General features: G+C 33.0%; 2 protein-coding genes across 2 annotated transcripts in view; both read left to right on the plus strand.

Annotated features, from left to right (window-relative positions):
* The window catches only part of LOC127835412 (neurogenic locus notch homolog protein 1-like), a 210,044-nt gene that overhangs the window by 84,694 nt on the left and 111,660 nt on the right, over positions 1–13,690 (plus strand). The window lies entirely within an intron of this gene.
* Positions 17–3,257, plus strand: LOC127835411 (oncoprotein-induced transcript 3 protein-like). Its single transcript, XM_052361837.1, has 6 exons — positions 17–103; positions 1,203–1,424; positions 1,793–1,957; positions 2,109–2,243; positions 2,484–2,580; positions 2,811–3,257. The coding sequence occupies exons 1-6, from the start codon at positions 61–63 to the stop codon at positions 2,884–2,886; spliced, it is 738 nt and encodes a 245-aa protein (XP_052217797.1). The 5' UTR covers positions 17–60; the 3' UTR covers positions 2,887–3,257.

Here is a 13,690-nt window from a genome sequence, read left to right on the forward strand (position 1 = left end):
CGAATCAAAACATAAATGTGCTTTGTTTGCGCCAAGCTAAAAGTTGATTTCATTTTTAAAATGTCTGTGAAGGGAACAACATTAAATTTTCTGTTCTTGATTGGTAATTCTACTTTAAATAATAGTGGATGAAGAAGTAGACGTAACGGTAGAAGTAGTAGAAGTAGTAGTTGTAGTAGTAGTAGTAGTAGTAGTAGTAGTAGTAGTAGTAGTTGTTGTTGTTGTAGTAGTAGTAGTAGTAGTAGTAGTAGTAGGAGGAGTAGTAGTAGTAGTAGTAGTAGTAGTAGTAGTAGTAGTAGTAGTAGTAGTAGTAGTAGTAGTAGTAGTAGTAGTAGCAGTAGTAGTAGTAGTAGAAGTAGGTAGTAGTAGTCGTAGTAGTAGTAGTAGTAGTAGTAGTAGTAGTAGAAGTAGTAGTAGTAGTAGTAGTAGAAGTAGTAGAAGTAGTAGTTGTAGTGGTAGTAGTAGAAGTAGTAGTAGTAGTAGTAGTTGAAGTGGTAGTAGAAGTAGTAGAGGTAGTAGACAAAGTAGAAGTAGTAGCAGTAGTAGAAGAAGTAATAGTAGTTGTTGTAGTAGTAGAAGTAGTAGTAGTAGTAGTAGTAGTAGTAGTAGTAGTAGTAGTAGTAGTAGTAGTAGTATACTGTATTAGTAGCAGAACCGGTAGTGATAGTAGTAGTAGAAGAAGTAGTAGCAGTTGTAGTAGTACTAGTAGTAGTAGTAGTAGTAGCAGTAGTAGCAGAAGTAGTAGTAGCAGTAGCAGTAGTAGTAGTAGTAGTAGTAGTAGCAGTAGTAGTAGAAGTAGAAGTAGTAGTAATAATAATAGTAGTAGTAGTATTAGTAGAAGTAGTTGAAGTATTAGTATTAGTAGTATTAAAAGTAGATGTAGTAGTAGTAGTAGTAGTAGTAGTAGTAGTAGTAGTAGTAGTAGTAGTAGTAGTAGTAGTAGTGTAGTAGTAGTAGTAGAAGTAGTAGTAGTAGTAGTAGTAGCAGTAGTAGTAGTAGTAGTAGTAGTAATAGTAGTAGTAGTAGTAGTAATAGTAGTAGTAGTAGTAGTAGTAGTAGTAATAACGGTATTAGTAGTAGCAGTAGTAGAAGTAGTAGTAGTAATAGTAGTAGTCAATATACATATATGAACAAGAAAGAATGGCAACATCAGCGACATGATTTTTTAATGGTATTCAGAACGTATTTTTTCTTTCTATTAGGATACGTTTTGGCTATAGACGATCCGTGTGCAGCAGGCCATTATCGCGAATTTCCATCCCAAAATATTGGTGCAAGACAGGAAGGCTGTTTGTCTAGTGTGTTTGAGGAATGTGACTTTTACTTCAACGACACGCTGTGGTATACATCGTTCTTCGGCAAACTGCTGACACATTGTCCACGCGACAGAAGTTGTGGCAGTCCGTTACCTGTGTGGATTGACGGTAGCCATAGCTATGCTATTTGATGAGATCTAGAAAAATCGACCCTGCAAAATATCATCATCTTTGAATTTTAAGCGTGATTCGTGCACGATTACATAGCTATATAATGTATAATGTGTCGTCTGTGTTTACGTCTGAGATGAAACTACAATGAAATAACCATTACAGTATGCATACTGGCATTATTTAACATTAACAATAACAATTGAAACTGTATATATGTTTTATTTTTTATGTTAACACTTTTTCGTTTTAATTTAAAATTCTCGTTTGAATTTACTTGATTTGATCTTTCCTACGGATGAAAACTTGGTTAAAGTCTAAGTTGAGTTTTTGTTTGCCATAACAATAATTCCGGCTATTATCAGGTCCTTACCCAAACGAAAATGATGGTTTGGTCAACCGAACAGTTTGCATCAAAAAGGAGTCACTGTGTTGCAGTACCATTCTGACAATGGAGATCAAGAACTGCTCCACATTTGCCGTGTTCCGGTTACCGAATGTGCCTTCATGTCCTTCCGCATATTGCTTTGGTAATAATATAACCGATAATATAGTATTATATTAATTTTTATATTGAGAAGAAAACCAGTTCAATCAAATGTTTTGATTTAAACATATATATAAATGAATATGTGTTTAATAAAGTTAAAAGCCCAGGTGCATTCTAAAAGTTTGTTTCAGAATCCAATCTCCCTTGTGAGACCACGTCCACATCTACCACAACAACTACCTCGACGCCTGTGACACATAGAACGACAGAGCCTCATATACCTTCTAGTGAATACCGGCCAACAACAAAGCCGAAAGAATACATTAGTAAGGCATTAGTAATCCCATAAGATTCAACATAAGGCATTACTGAATTGTCGGTCTGAAATTTACATATTAAACATGTTTGTTTCGTGACTTCCGCAACTACAGCGTGTTTTATAATATTAGTGTTGTTTGTAACTGCGGATACGCATGCATTATATGAAATGTACACATTTGTTAATTTAATCCTGCGTGCTAATTAATTATGAAACTTGTGTGATGGTTCTATTAATTAATGTAAAGATGAACGCCCAGACTTGTTAATCGGGATGCTGATTGGAGGCTTCGTGGTGTTGGTTTCCATTGCTACCTGTGTTATTCTGTACGCAAAGTTTTGGAGGTAAGTAATGTTCATAATGTTTTTGTTCAATTTATTTTAAAATAATGCCGACATATAATGTATAAGATAAAACGAAGAAAAGAATGCATTACCTTTGTAATAGTGTTGTGATTACCATGTCTGCTTTTAATAAAAACGATATTTAATTAAGGATGAATATCACAGATGTGTAAAAAAATATATGGGTATTTTGCTGCTCTCACCAAGATCAGATATTTAACGAATTTCAGGAAACCTCAAAGAATCAGCACAGATCAGTACCCGGTGGTTATCACCAATAGCGCCTTGCCATACAAACAGCCATAAGAAGACAAAGCTTATTTATATGTAGTTTCCATTTTTGTAATAGAGAGTTTGAACATTAACTTACTAAATGTTTACTAACATGGCCCTTTTTGATAAAAATTCTTGACGGCTGCGTCTATGCTTTAAACGTGTTTACTATATGACATTTTAAATATATTTTTTAAAGAACACACGTGTGTGTGATTTAATTAGAAGTATATTTAAAAGGCGGTTGTTACGACGTACTATACAAATTTTCATCTCAGTTATGACAAATTAATTGTATGCATTCATTTATTACTCAAATGTAATAATTAGTTATGTGTATCAAGTATATACTGACGAAAGCAGCATTTAACAATTAGCGATTTACCATTCAAGTCATTTGGAACAGTGGAACAAGTTGTATTTCAATGTTTATTTGTATTATCCGATTATGAAGAAATTAAACAACATCAGTATTGGAATGTACATGCTTATATTTCATTTTAGGTTTTCCGTTGTGTTGTGTTATCCGAGCCGTCTTAATTTATACCCGGTTTAATGTTTTCGTGAAAACGTTTTTATGTGTGTAATTACCGTTATTCAATTGACCTCATCATAATGGGCATGGACAAAAGAACTATCACTTGACATTATACCATATTTCAAATTCTGAATATAATCTTGATGTATGGTGGCACAACAACATATCTATATCACATCTGCTATGAATTTGAAACGACCCATGCATGTTTAGGATCTTTAATACCAGAGGGGGTAAGCACGTGATTATCAAGATGGCGACGTCCATGCCGAGGCATGTATTTTCTGTCGTTTTATACCCTTTATTACTTGTATTATTTTTTAACATTCCGCTTACTTTCCAGCCATATCAGCAAGAAAGTTACTGGCGTTGATTTCATAGTTATATTCGCTCTATATCTCGACTTTACTCGCTGCAAATTTTTTTAGCGGGTTGACCTAATTAGCGCTCCGCTAAGAAAATTTGCGGGGAGTAAAGTCGATATATGAAGCGAATTTCAATACGAAATAAACGCTTATCACCTTTTCACTGATATGGCTGGAAAGTGAACGTCATTTAAAATATAAACAAAAGTAATACATGGTATAAAAAGGCGTAAAATAACTCGGCATGAACGTCGCCATCTTGGCTATCACGTGATTACCCCCTCTAAATACAGACATTGTCAAAAACATATGAATGTTTTAAGCAGGTTGGTTCCCTTTTTAATAAACAGTTAGTATAAGGTTTCGTTGAAGATGTAAATCAGATTAAGGCTTGCTTGCCACATATATTTAACTTCTACATTCACTTCAAACATGTTGGCGGGGTCACTAACCAGGTCCCCAAAACTCTGTTATAAAGCATGTCCCGCTATGTCCCGCTTTTATCACAACCGTTAATGTACTTCGTCGTTGTCGTCATACTCTGCAAAAAGTTTGCAAAAAGTTAATATCTCAGTAGCTATTACTGGTTATTATTTCAAACTGAAGGTCCATGTTTGGTTTTAGATTAAGTAGTAAAGGGTGTTTACAAAATGTTGTACTTAGAGTTTGTCCTTTGTATGTAAAAAATATATGCACTATATTCAATACATTAAGGCAACTGAAAAAACACGTCATGAACAAACAGCAATGCAGAACAAACTGGATAACCGCCTAAGAACGATAAAATTGGCGTTTAAAGAAATGTATATTGCATTGTGTATTATATTATTTCATATTTACATAGTGAATCTTAATCTTCAACAGCAGCAAATACATGTTTGTGTGTGTATTAAAACGAAACGTGAAACTCCATGTGCACCAGAATGTATTACAGTTTTCTATCGCAAACCGTTTGTTATTTATGAAAAGTGACCAATCGCCAATCAATCAAAACATCACACACGCTCAAAAGCCGCAATGATCACAAAACCAAGTTAGTAAGTCTACAGTGGAGAACCTACACACGAACAATACAAAGCAAAGTGTTAACCCGATTTAAGAAGTTGCAAACGCACAAAAGAAATGCAGCCGTATCTTTTGACTGTTCTATTTAATAGATACATAACTTGACATTTTTCACTATCGATCGCGAAATCAATCGTGTATTAATTCCTTTAATGGTTCAAACGGACGTCAGTGATACAAACATATGTTTAAACTCGCCATTGAGCTCATAGAATACAACAGCACACTATGAAATCGTGCGGTAAAATTCATCGGATAATCATTGTAACATATTATTCCTTTTTCATATAACACGTTCATGTCAATTCAGCAATTGGTTTAAGTAACCTAATTTTATTTGCTCATTTAATAGCATTTATAGTATAACGTCATATTACACATATATATAATGAATGAAATTATATAGCAAACTACAAAATTGTGTCCTCAATATCAATATAACGGTTATATTTAACGAATCAAAACTTTTTCATTTAACTGTCCGTAATGTGCATTGACGATTCATGTTAAGCCGGAAAGTATCCGATCCGAAAATATCATTGCAAAACAGGTCGCATGTTAATATCACTCATCAGTTCTGTTACTTGTGTTTGGTGATGGGAGTTAGTCAGTGATTAGGTTGAACAGCATTTGTAATTACAGACTGTTACCGCAAAGGAGAGGAACTGCATGTCTACCTCTATTATAATAGACGTTAAAGTTATGAGCGTTGTTGTCTTGTTCTCGCTAGTTCTTCATTATTTAAATACGGACAATACATATGAATGTTTTCAACATCCCCAAATGTCGGAACAGTACATGTGCAGTCATTGCAAATGACACGTTTACCCATAGGTACAATATCAATACTATACCCCAACGTTTTCAGATAAAAACCTGCATGAGTGACATCCGTGTCGACTTGGTTAAAATCCGTCTCCAATGTCAATAGTGTGAATGAAGCTCATATTTGTTGCTGATATTGTAACGTTAAATGAAGACGAAGTACATGTATTTTCAACATGTAACAGAAACAAACATGCAAATCATAAAGTGTGGACATTAACATGTTATGTTTTGTGTCATAAATGCAAGTTTTGTCATTGAAAGGCGTATATGTTTTGATCTAGAAAATCTAAACGCTAAGAACTTGACTTAAAAAAATGTTATTTTTAATTTAACACTCGATCAATATTATTCGTTATGGCTGCTTTCCTTATATAACATTACGTTTTAAATAACGCTTTGACATTATCGCACTCAAAACAGGTGTATAGTCTTATGGTAAGTTTATGTCACAATATATTTATTCCAATCATTATGTAATTTAAATGTAAAGCCTTCAGCTTTAGTTATAATAAAAAATCAACATTTGGTACGCAGGGACCACAATCAACATATGTTTCTAAAATAAGCATTCTAAAATGGACACATTTTAAAAAGAAAAACCTGTATGTCATGTCAAATGGTCGTGCAAAGCCGAACAATTCCGACAAAGTCGCGCTAATTGAAACTACGGAAACCGCTAGAACCTTTCATTATAGGCCAACATTGATAAGAGCGCGAAGTCTAGTAACTCGCAGAATTCCAAAACGAGACTGAACGTCTAGCAATTTCTGATAGTGCCAGGCAACGCTGCATCTGATTTCAACCTTTCACGACTTTGATCATTGGGCGACCTAACGATTTTGTAAATACAATATTACATCGTCAGAATAAGTAGTAAACATATAGTTTCCATTTAAAGTGTCAATACATTAAATCAATTTTCTTGATTTAAAAAACTTGTTTTTATTCGATTGATTTCAAAAATTGTGTCACTCTTCGTTGTTTCATCTTTATCGCGGCGTTTATGACCTATAAGTGATCCTGTTTATTGATACATATGTGGTTTAATTGCCCCTGTGTTTAGTCCAACCCATTATCTCATGAAGATCAGATACTGTGCCGATAAATACTAAATGACAACATGGTGTTATAAATCCGAGGTGGCAGATGTCTGTGACACCTCCATGTCTTCTCGCGGTAGTAGTAATGCAAAGTCATTTCTTGGAGTTGTTTAACCCAAAATACGCAATGCTGTAAATAGATATGTAAGATTTTGTAAAATTTTAAAGTCATTTTCCAAAAAAGATTTCAGAAAATTAAAAAGTGTATAAATATTTGCCAGTTCAATCATACTTATAAAGTGCTGAATGCCCATACATTTTAAATAGTATAAAACAATTATGCTAACGTTCTACGTATTTAGCGGGTACCAATCAAATATAACTCCATCATGTAGTCCTATAAAGAGAAAACTGTAGTTTACGGAACAAAATAATTAAAACAAGCATTTTCGTTTGACCACAACGGTGTCAAGTTATGCTTACGAAAAATATACACAATTAAGATTTATGATATAAAATACTTTTGATGTATCACTCATAATCACTTATAAAGAGATTACAATTAACATGCATAGACAATTCACTGTGCACCACGTCCGTTTTTGTTCACGTATATAAATACACATTTTTCAGTTATGTCATAAACTGAATTATGTTTACAACTTAAAAAAATAAAATTTACATAACATCACGCACTACGCTTTTTATAGAGCTTTGTCATATGGTTGATTCAACACACGTCTTACGCTTTCGATAGTTCGTGAAAAATAACACACACCAACACATCAATACCTTTAAGAATACTACTATGAATTATCTTATACGGCTAATTTAGAACTTTGTTTGTGCAGTTATTGATGTTAATTCTTCAGACCACATAAACTGTTATGTTAATGAGAAACTAGTATTTTTGAAGACATGAAATACAATTTTATAAATATACACTTATCGTACTACATATTATGCCTTTGAATTATTATTATTCAGGTGCTATAATGTTTATTTTAGAATAACATATCACTTTATTGACGAACACATGCCTGTATGCATATGTTTGGTGTTATTGTAACTAGAGTCAGTGCGCAAACAAATTCCGAACGAGAACAATCGTTCTGAAATATGACGCGACCCGTGATATGTTAAAATAGTAACAGTGTATGTATTGCGAAACTGGTCTACTTGGAATACATTTTGCTATAACAATATTTACCTAGCCCTATCATAAAGTAAGAACTTGTTTTATCTCGTTTAGAGACTAAATTATGCAATATGTGTCGAAATGCCTTGACAATTTTTATACTTCCATAAGGTAACCAATGTTAATATAGCATTATACAATTAAACATTCAGATAATCGTCGTTTAAATCTGGAAAATACAGGAATTAGGTTTTACGAGGACACATTTCACAGCTTTGATGTGTATGTCTTTCTTCAGCCACACAAATTATAACAAGTTGCTTAAATGGAATAACATATTGAAGTGAAATTGAAATATTAAGAAAAACTGAAAACGAGATTCTTATTTACATCATATACAAACATGTATGAATTTGTATATGTTATGTTTCATGATTAAAAAGATGACATGAACGTTTCAATAATGTTTGCAGATTAAACTTAAGAAAACGAATGATAAAATGGCAAATACAATAAGAGAAACACATGATAAAACGTGATAAAACAGAAGCAAAACGCGCATGTGTATTTTGACAAAACATACATCGAATAACATGTCAATAAATATATATAAAAGACATACAGTTTGGTTTCTAAATGATTTCAAATCAAACACCAAATACAAACAAACTATGATTATATGAAAACAACAGCACGGTAATCTTAACAAAGTCGTCTTTCAATGTACCACACTTGTGGCATACAATTATTTTCATATCATGATATTAAATTACCGGAGTTATATAATATACTAACGAGACAACTAGAAAGTGACGATAACAACACGGTACCTAACCAATACGGATAATACTGGAAACGTTTGTGCGTTTCCGGCTTATACCTGAAACGGCACCGGATCATATCAGTAAATATTGACTGTTTTGAGGAAAGCGTGTTCTTTTATTTTCAATATTCTTTTTTTTAAGTTAACATTTTTCACCAAACCAATATTCTACGGAACAACTTAGACATTCATTCAGTAAATTGTATACTCGTGCTCAGTAACAAAAACGTCAATTTGCAGTGGGAACATACATTGCCCAAAAGATTAGGGATAAAACCTGTGGAAACGAAAGTAAAATGCAGATACTGGTCCATAATTATAAACAATGAATTTCAAACTTCTGAGCTAGTTTCCTGATGAAAAAGGCCGCATAATTCTTGTGAAATCATTGCCATGATGAGTGACGGTTTGTAGAAAAACAAGTATTTTATATGTCGATTGCTGGCACCGGATAATGCATGAAGAAGGCACCGGATAATAGCCGAGACTTATGAATTTAAGTACATGTATAGCACTTTTAAAGAATGTATTGGATTCTGCTGATATGGTAAACATTAAAAGAATTTCTTGATTTTATATTGTTAAATGAAATGGGTCTGTTACTTCTCGTCCCCTAGACCACTGTCTTAACGCATAAAAAATGTATTTACCCTACACTGAAAAAGGTTATTAAAACTAGGCATAAAAGGTTACACATGATAAAGGTTCTTAAAAAATCTGATGTAGAACGCGTGCTATTGTTGAACGACCGATTCTGCAATAATATTTATAAGATATAAGAACCCGTTGATTGTTTAAATATAACATTTATATACACGATTCGATAACATTTTGAAAAAGAAAGTTTTAAGACCAGTTTAGCAGTGTTAATTGTAAAATATGATTGTTGTCGCATAATTAGACTTGTTCAACCATTTTTGTATACTTTTGTGTGATTATAAATATAATTGATTATTTTATATTAGGTGAAATAAGTTGCGTGTAACCTATGGTTTAAATTAAGAGATACTTCCGTAATCGTGATACTCCCCTTGTTTACAATTGCGCTCTTCAAATGCACACATAGTTAGGTATTTGTCGTTTTTGGATTAATTTTTTATCAACATTTAAAGCTAATATCTCTTTTATTTGTACACGATGTATGTTAAACATACAAAAGTTTTCATTTCATAATTCACTCATTACTGTATTCTTTTTGTTTCAGACTTCAATGCCCAAACATCTGACTTTGAAGTTCGAGATAGAATATGGTAGTCTAAGTTGATAAGTTAATTCAATGGACTTAGGGCTACTGTTCGATATTTCTTGGATTGGATATAGCAGTGGACCGAGTAATTGTACAATTTCTGAGTATCATTTCCTTAAAACTTTATTGGAACAAGTAATCCTGATTTGATTAACTGCTATGCCCATGACATATGTAAAGTAACCACGGAGTAAAAGTGTGCCAGTTGATAGGCTTAATCCCATGACGTCGGAACACTAGCACATAACATTCCTATAATAATGATAATTTATTTCAGAATGTCACAACCGACCGATGTTTTTTTTCGGGTTTGAAACTGCAGAGACTGAAGAGAAGCAGGAGAGCTATGTGTTTTTTTTTATCTGTAACTGTTCCTCCTAGTAATGCAGACAGATACAATGTTGAATTTTGGATGGATAATTTATTGTTTTAGGTGGACTGCAACAATCGTGAGGATGAAAAAGCCACCGAGCAACCGTTAGATAGTTGTTTTACATTTAGAATGTTCAGTTGAAATTGTTGTCAACAATAATATTTATATGAATGCACCATATGTGACAACAAATGTAGGACAAGAACTGGCTACAAACGATATTTAGTAAGCCACATATTTATAACATTTGTTTAAGCTTGTAAAAACATTTTTTGCATCACAATTTAAGGTTTGTCGTAGATACCAAAAACATAATTATAATTTCGGTTGTGTATTGTTATTGTCTATAGATTTTGTTGAAGTCTGTCGAGGCCAATGTTACTGAAATTATAGAGATTTACCGGTAGTTCAAAAATGTTTGGAAATATGTAATTGATTATGTGCATGTGGGTAGACCGCATCATTTATCACTCTTTTGAAAATAGTGAAGCTGTGCCGACAGTGGTATACAGTGAACAACTTATTGGAATCCTGTATTTGTCGAGTTCCATAATTATTTTCTTAAAACTGTTAGTAGACAGTGTTCATATCAATTAAAAAAAAATCAACATAAAATATATGATATCCCTTATCTTGTCATGTTTACAATGTACATAATTGTTACCATATAAGACATTTTTTAATGTTAAATGACATAATTTTAAAATTAATGTTATGAACTCTTAAATATTTTAATAACAGCGAATTCATTTCTCTAAATATTTAATTAATTTTAGAAAATGTTTGAAACAAAGATTTGATTTGATTAACAAAAGAGTTCCACTACGTGGCAAAAGTCTATGATTTGAGGTAAAGTTTAACATTATTGAATTTGATTTGTACAAAACATGTTGACATTTTGTAGTTATACGTTTAAAACTTGTATGTCTATTACTTTAAAAGACACATTCTTGAAGTGTTTGTAAAGTTATGAACTTTTTGTATAAACCATGCATGCATGAATGAACTAAAACATTGTACTGAATAAAATTGTTTATTACAGTGTCAAACATAGTTCGTTCTAGTCCGTGTTGAACAGTTTTGTCTCCTAATGTGGTAGTTGCAGGTTTGAACACTGACTCAACCTAATTAAGTTAGCTTCAATGTCTCTTTTTAGGTTGACATAATAAAATGTACACTATCCTATTGTCCTGCAATGTTATGCCAAGACAAGTGATTGGCGGCAGAATCTTCGATCCATCACATATGTGGTGGCAGCGTATTGGCAAACAGCCCCATTACGACTTCATGCGGTTTACTTATATCATAGATTTATATTTTCGTTGCCGCTTCCCGCGCTTTGATGGTGAATCAAATGCATGATTTCTGTAAACAAAGAAAATACAACCAAAAAAAATACATTAATGCAGCCATCTCATAAGAATCAAAGTTAAATGTAAATAAATGTAGCGGTTTATTGGAATTTAAATATACGGCAAGTGGTACTAGTGAAATGACATTTCATGGGTGCTTTAATGTCTATTGCGCAATACATGGAAGTTAAGATCATAAGCTTTTCTTACAAGAAATAATACGCGTAACAAATATCTGCGTTTAATGATTACGGTACGTTTTTGGTCTCCCACAATCTAGAAACCTATATACACATGTCGTTATGAATATCTTTCAGTTACAAGCACATGACTGGAATGGCAGCCAAACCGGTAGTTCAAAATTCGTCACCAACTTCAAGTACTATATTAAAAGTTACATTACATAAAGATATATCGATTTTTTTTGTTTAGTGTACGTGCTTGACATATTTATAAAAAGGCTGTGTTTATTTTTGTAATAAAATCGAAAATTGACATTTAATTTGATGCAATCCACATTGTTTAGCGGCCAAGCGCAGTATTCCGCTCTCGGCGGCCGATGGTGTATTGCAATATATACAATGAAAAGCTGGGTTTCTGACATAATTTCAATCGTTTCGTTGACGCGGAAGTGCTTTTTGGTGGCCAAAAATAATATTGTTCCCTTTATTTAAACCTAAATCAGTATTTTTTTACACTTGAAGGTTTGTACAGCGGGGATTTCGGTACCGGCGCGGGTTTATGTGCTTGTTAAGAATTACCGAAATCCCCGCTAAGAGGCAACATATTATCCTGATTTATGCTTTGATTAAACATTGATAACTAAATTGCAAAAGTGTATAGCATATTGTAAATAAGGTAGTACGATATCATTTGTTTCATCAGATTTGTTTGGAAAATACTTTCTGAAGACTTATTATTACTATGTCATGTTATATTTACATATACTTTTGTGTAACCAATGTTTTAAATGTACATTTTACCTTTTTTACATTCGTTTACACATTTTTCACATTAATAAACTATTTAATAATGGAAAAAATATTCTGATAACAGTGTTTAAATGATTAACACTAATATGATTGTGTACAAATCAACATTAATGCAAAGCAAAAACCCAAACATAATGACATATAGACCCTTTAAGGCGTAATATGGGGGATTGGCGTAAACATGGGCGATTTCGGCTCTGGGCGTACGAATGTAGCAGTACCGAAATCCCCGCTAATTATTTTCCAAAAGAAGTAACCGAATGGGAGATAATACATGTCACTGGTTGCTAATGAAAAAAAACACTATAATAATTTTGTTGACACTTGAAGGTTTGTACAGCAGGATTTCGGTACCGGCGCGCGTTCAAGTTCTAGTGTAGAATTACCGAAATCCCCACTAAGAGGCAACTTAATGCTGTCAAGAGTGCTTAATAAATTAAAATTAATATCATTTTTTTGCACCTTAACATTCATGTGAAGTCAAAAACCATTCATACCGATGACCTATTGACCCTTTAAGGCGTAAATATGGGGATTTCGGTACTAGGCGGGCGAATGTAGAATTACCGAAATCCCCTTTTCATCATCGCACATTAGTGTAACATAAATTTTAACACAATATATGTAGGGAAACTCATATGATTCGCGTAATGTGAAAATTAGTATTATGCTATAATTCGACCACGAAACTTGACGTGACTTAATACCGGACATTATGGAATGGAGCTACGCTGGCCGTATTTGACATAAGACCCATTTTCGCATATTATCTTATCAATCCTTATATGAATTTGATTGCTATAATCTAATGCGTATTCGACACGGAATTATTGTCATGGTTTTTCATTTTGTCAATATTTATCATAGCAGGGGACATTGTTGACATCAATATGGATACTGTTTTCATTTTCTGTCGAGAAATGATATGACTTATTATCAAGATTATTTTATAGTACGGTAGCGTTCTCTTCACAAGTGAGATTTATTTGTACTGGTAAATTTCTCTTATACTCACCATTCGGACTCGACGATCGGCTCGAATAAAAATGTTAGTCGCTTAAAAGTACAAATTCATCA

Source organism: Dreissena polymorpha, chromosome 6 (genome assembly GCF_020536995.1).
Source record: "Dreissena polymorpha isolate Duluth1 chromosome 6, UMN_Dpol_1.0, whole genome shotgun sequence".
Classification (NCBI taxonomy): Eukaryota; Metazoa; Mollusca; class Bivalvia; order Myida; family Dreissenidae; genus Dreissena; species Dreissena polymorpha.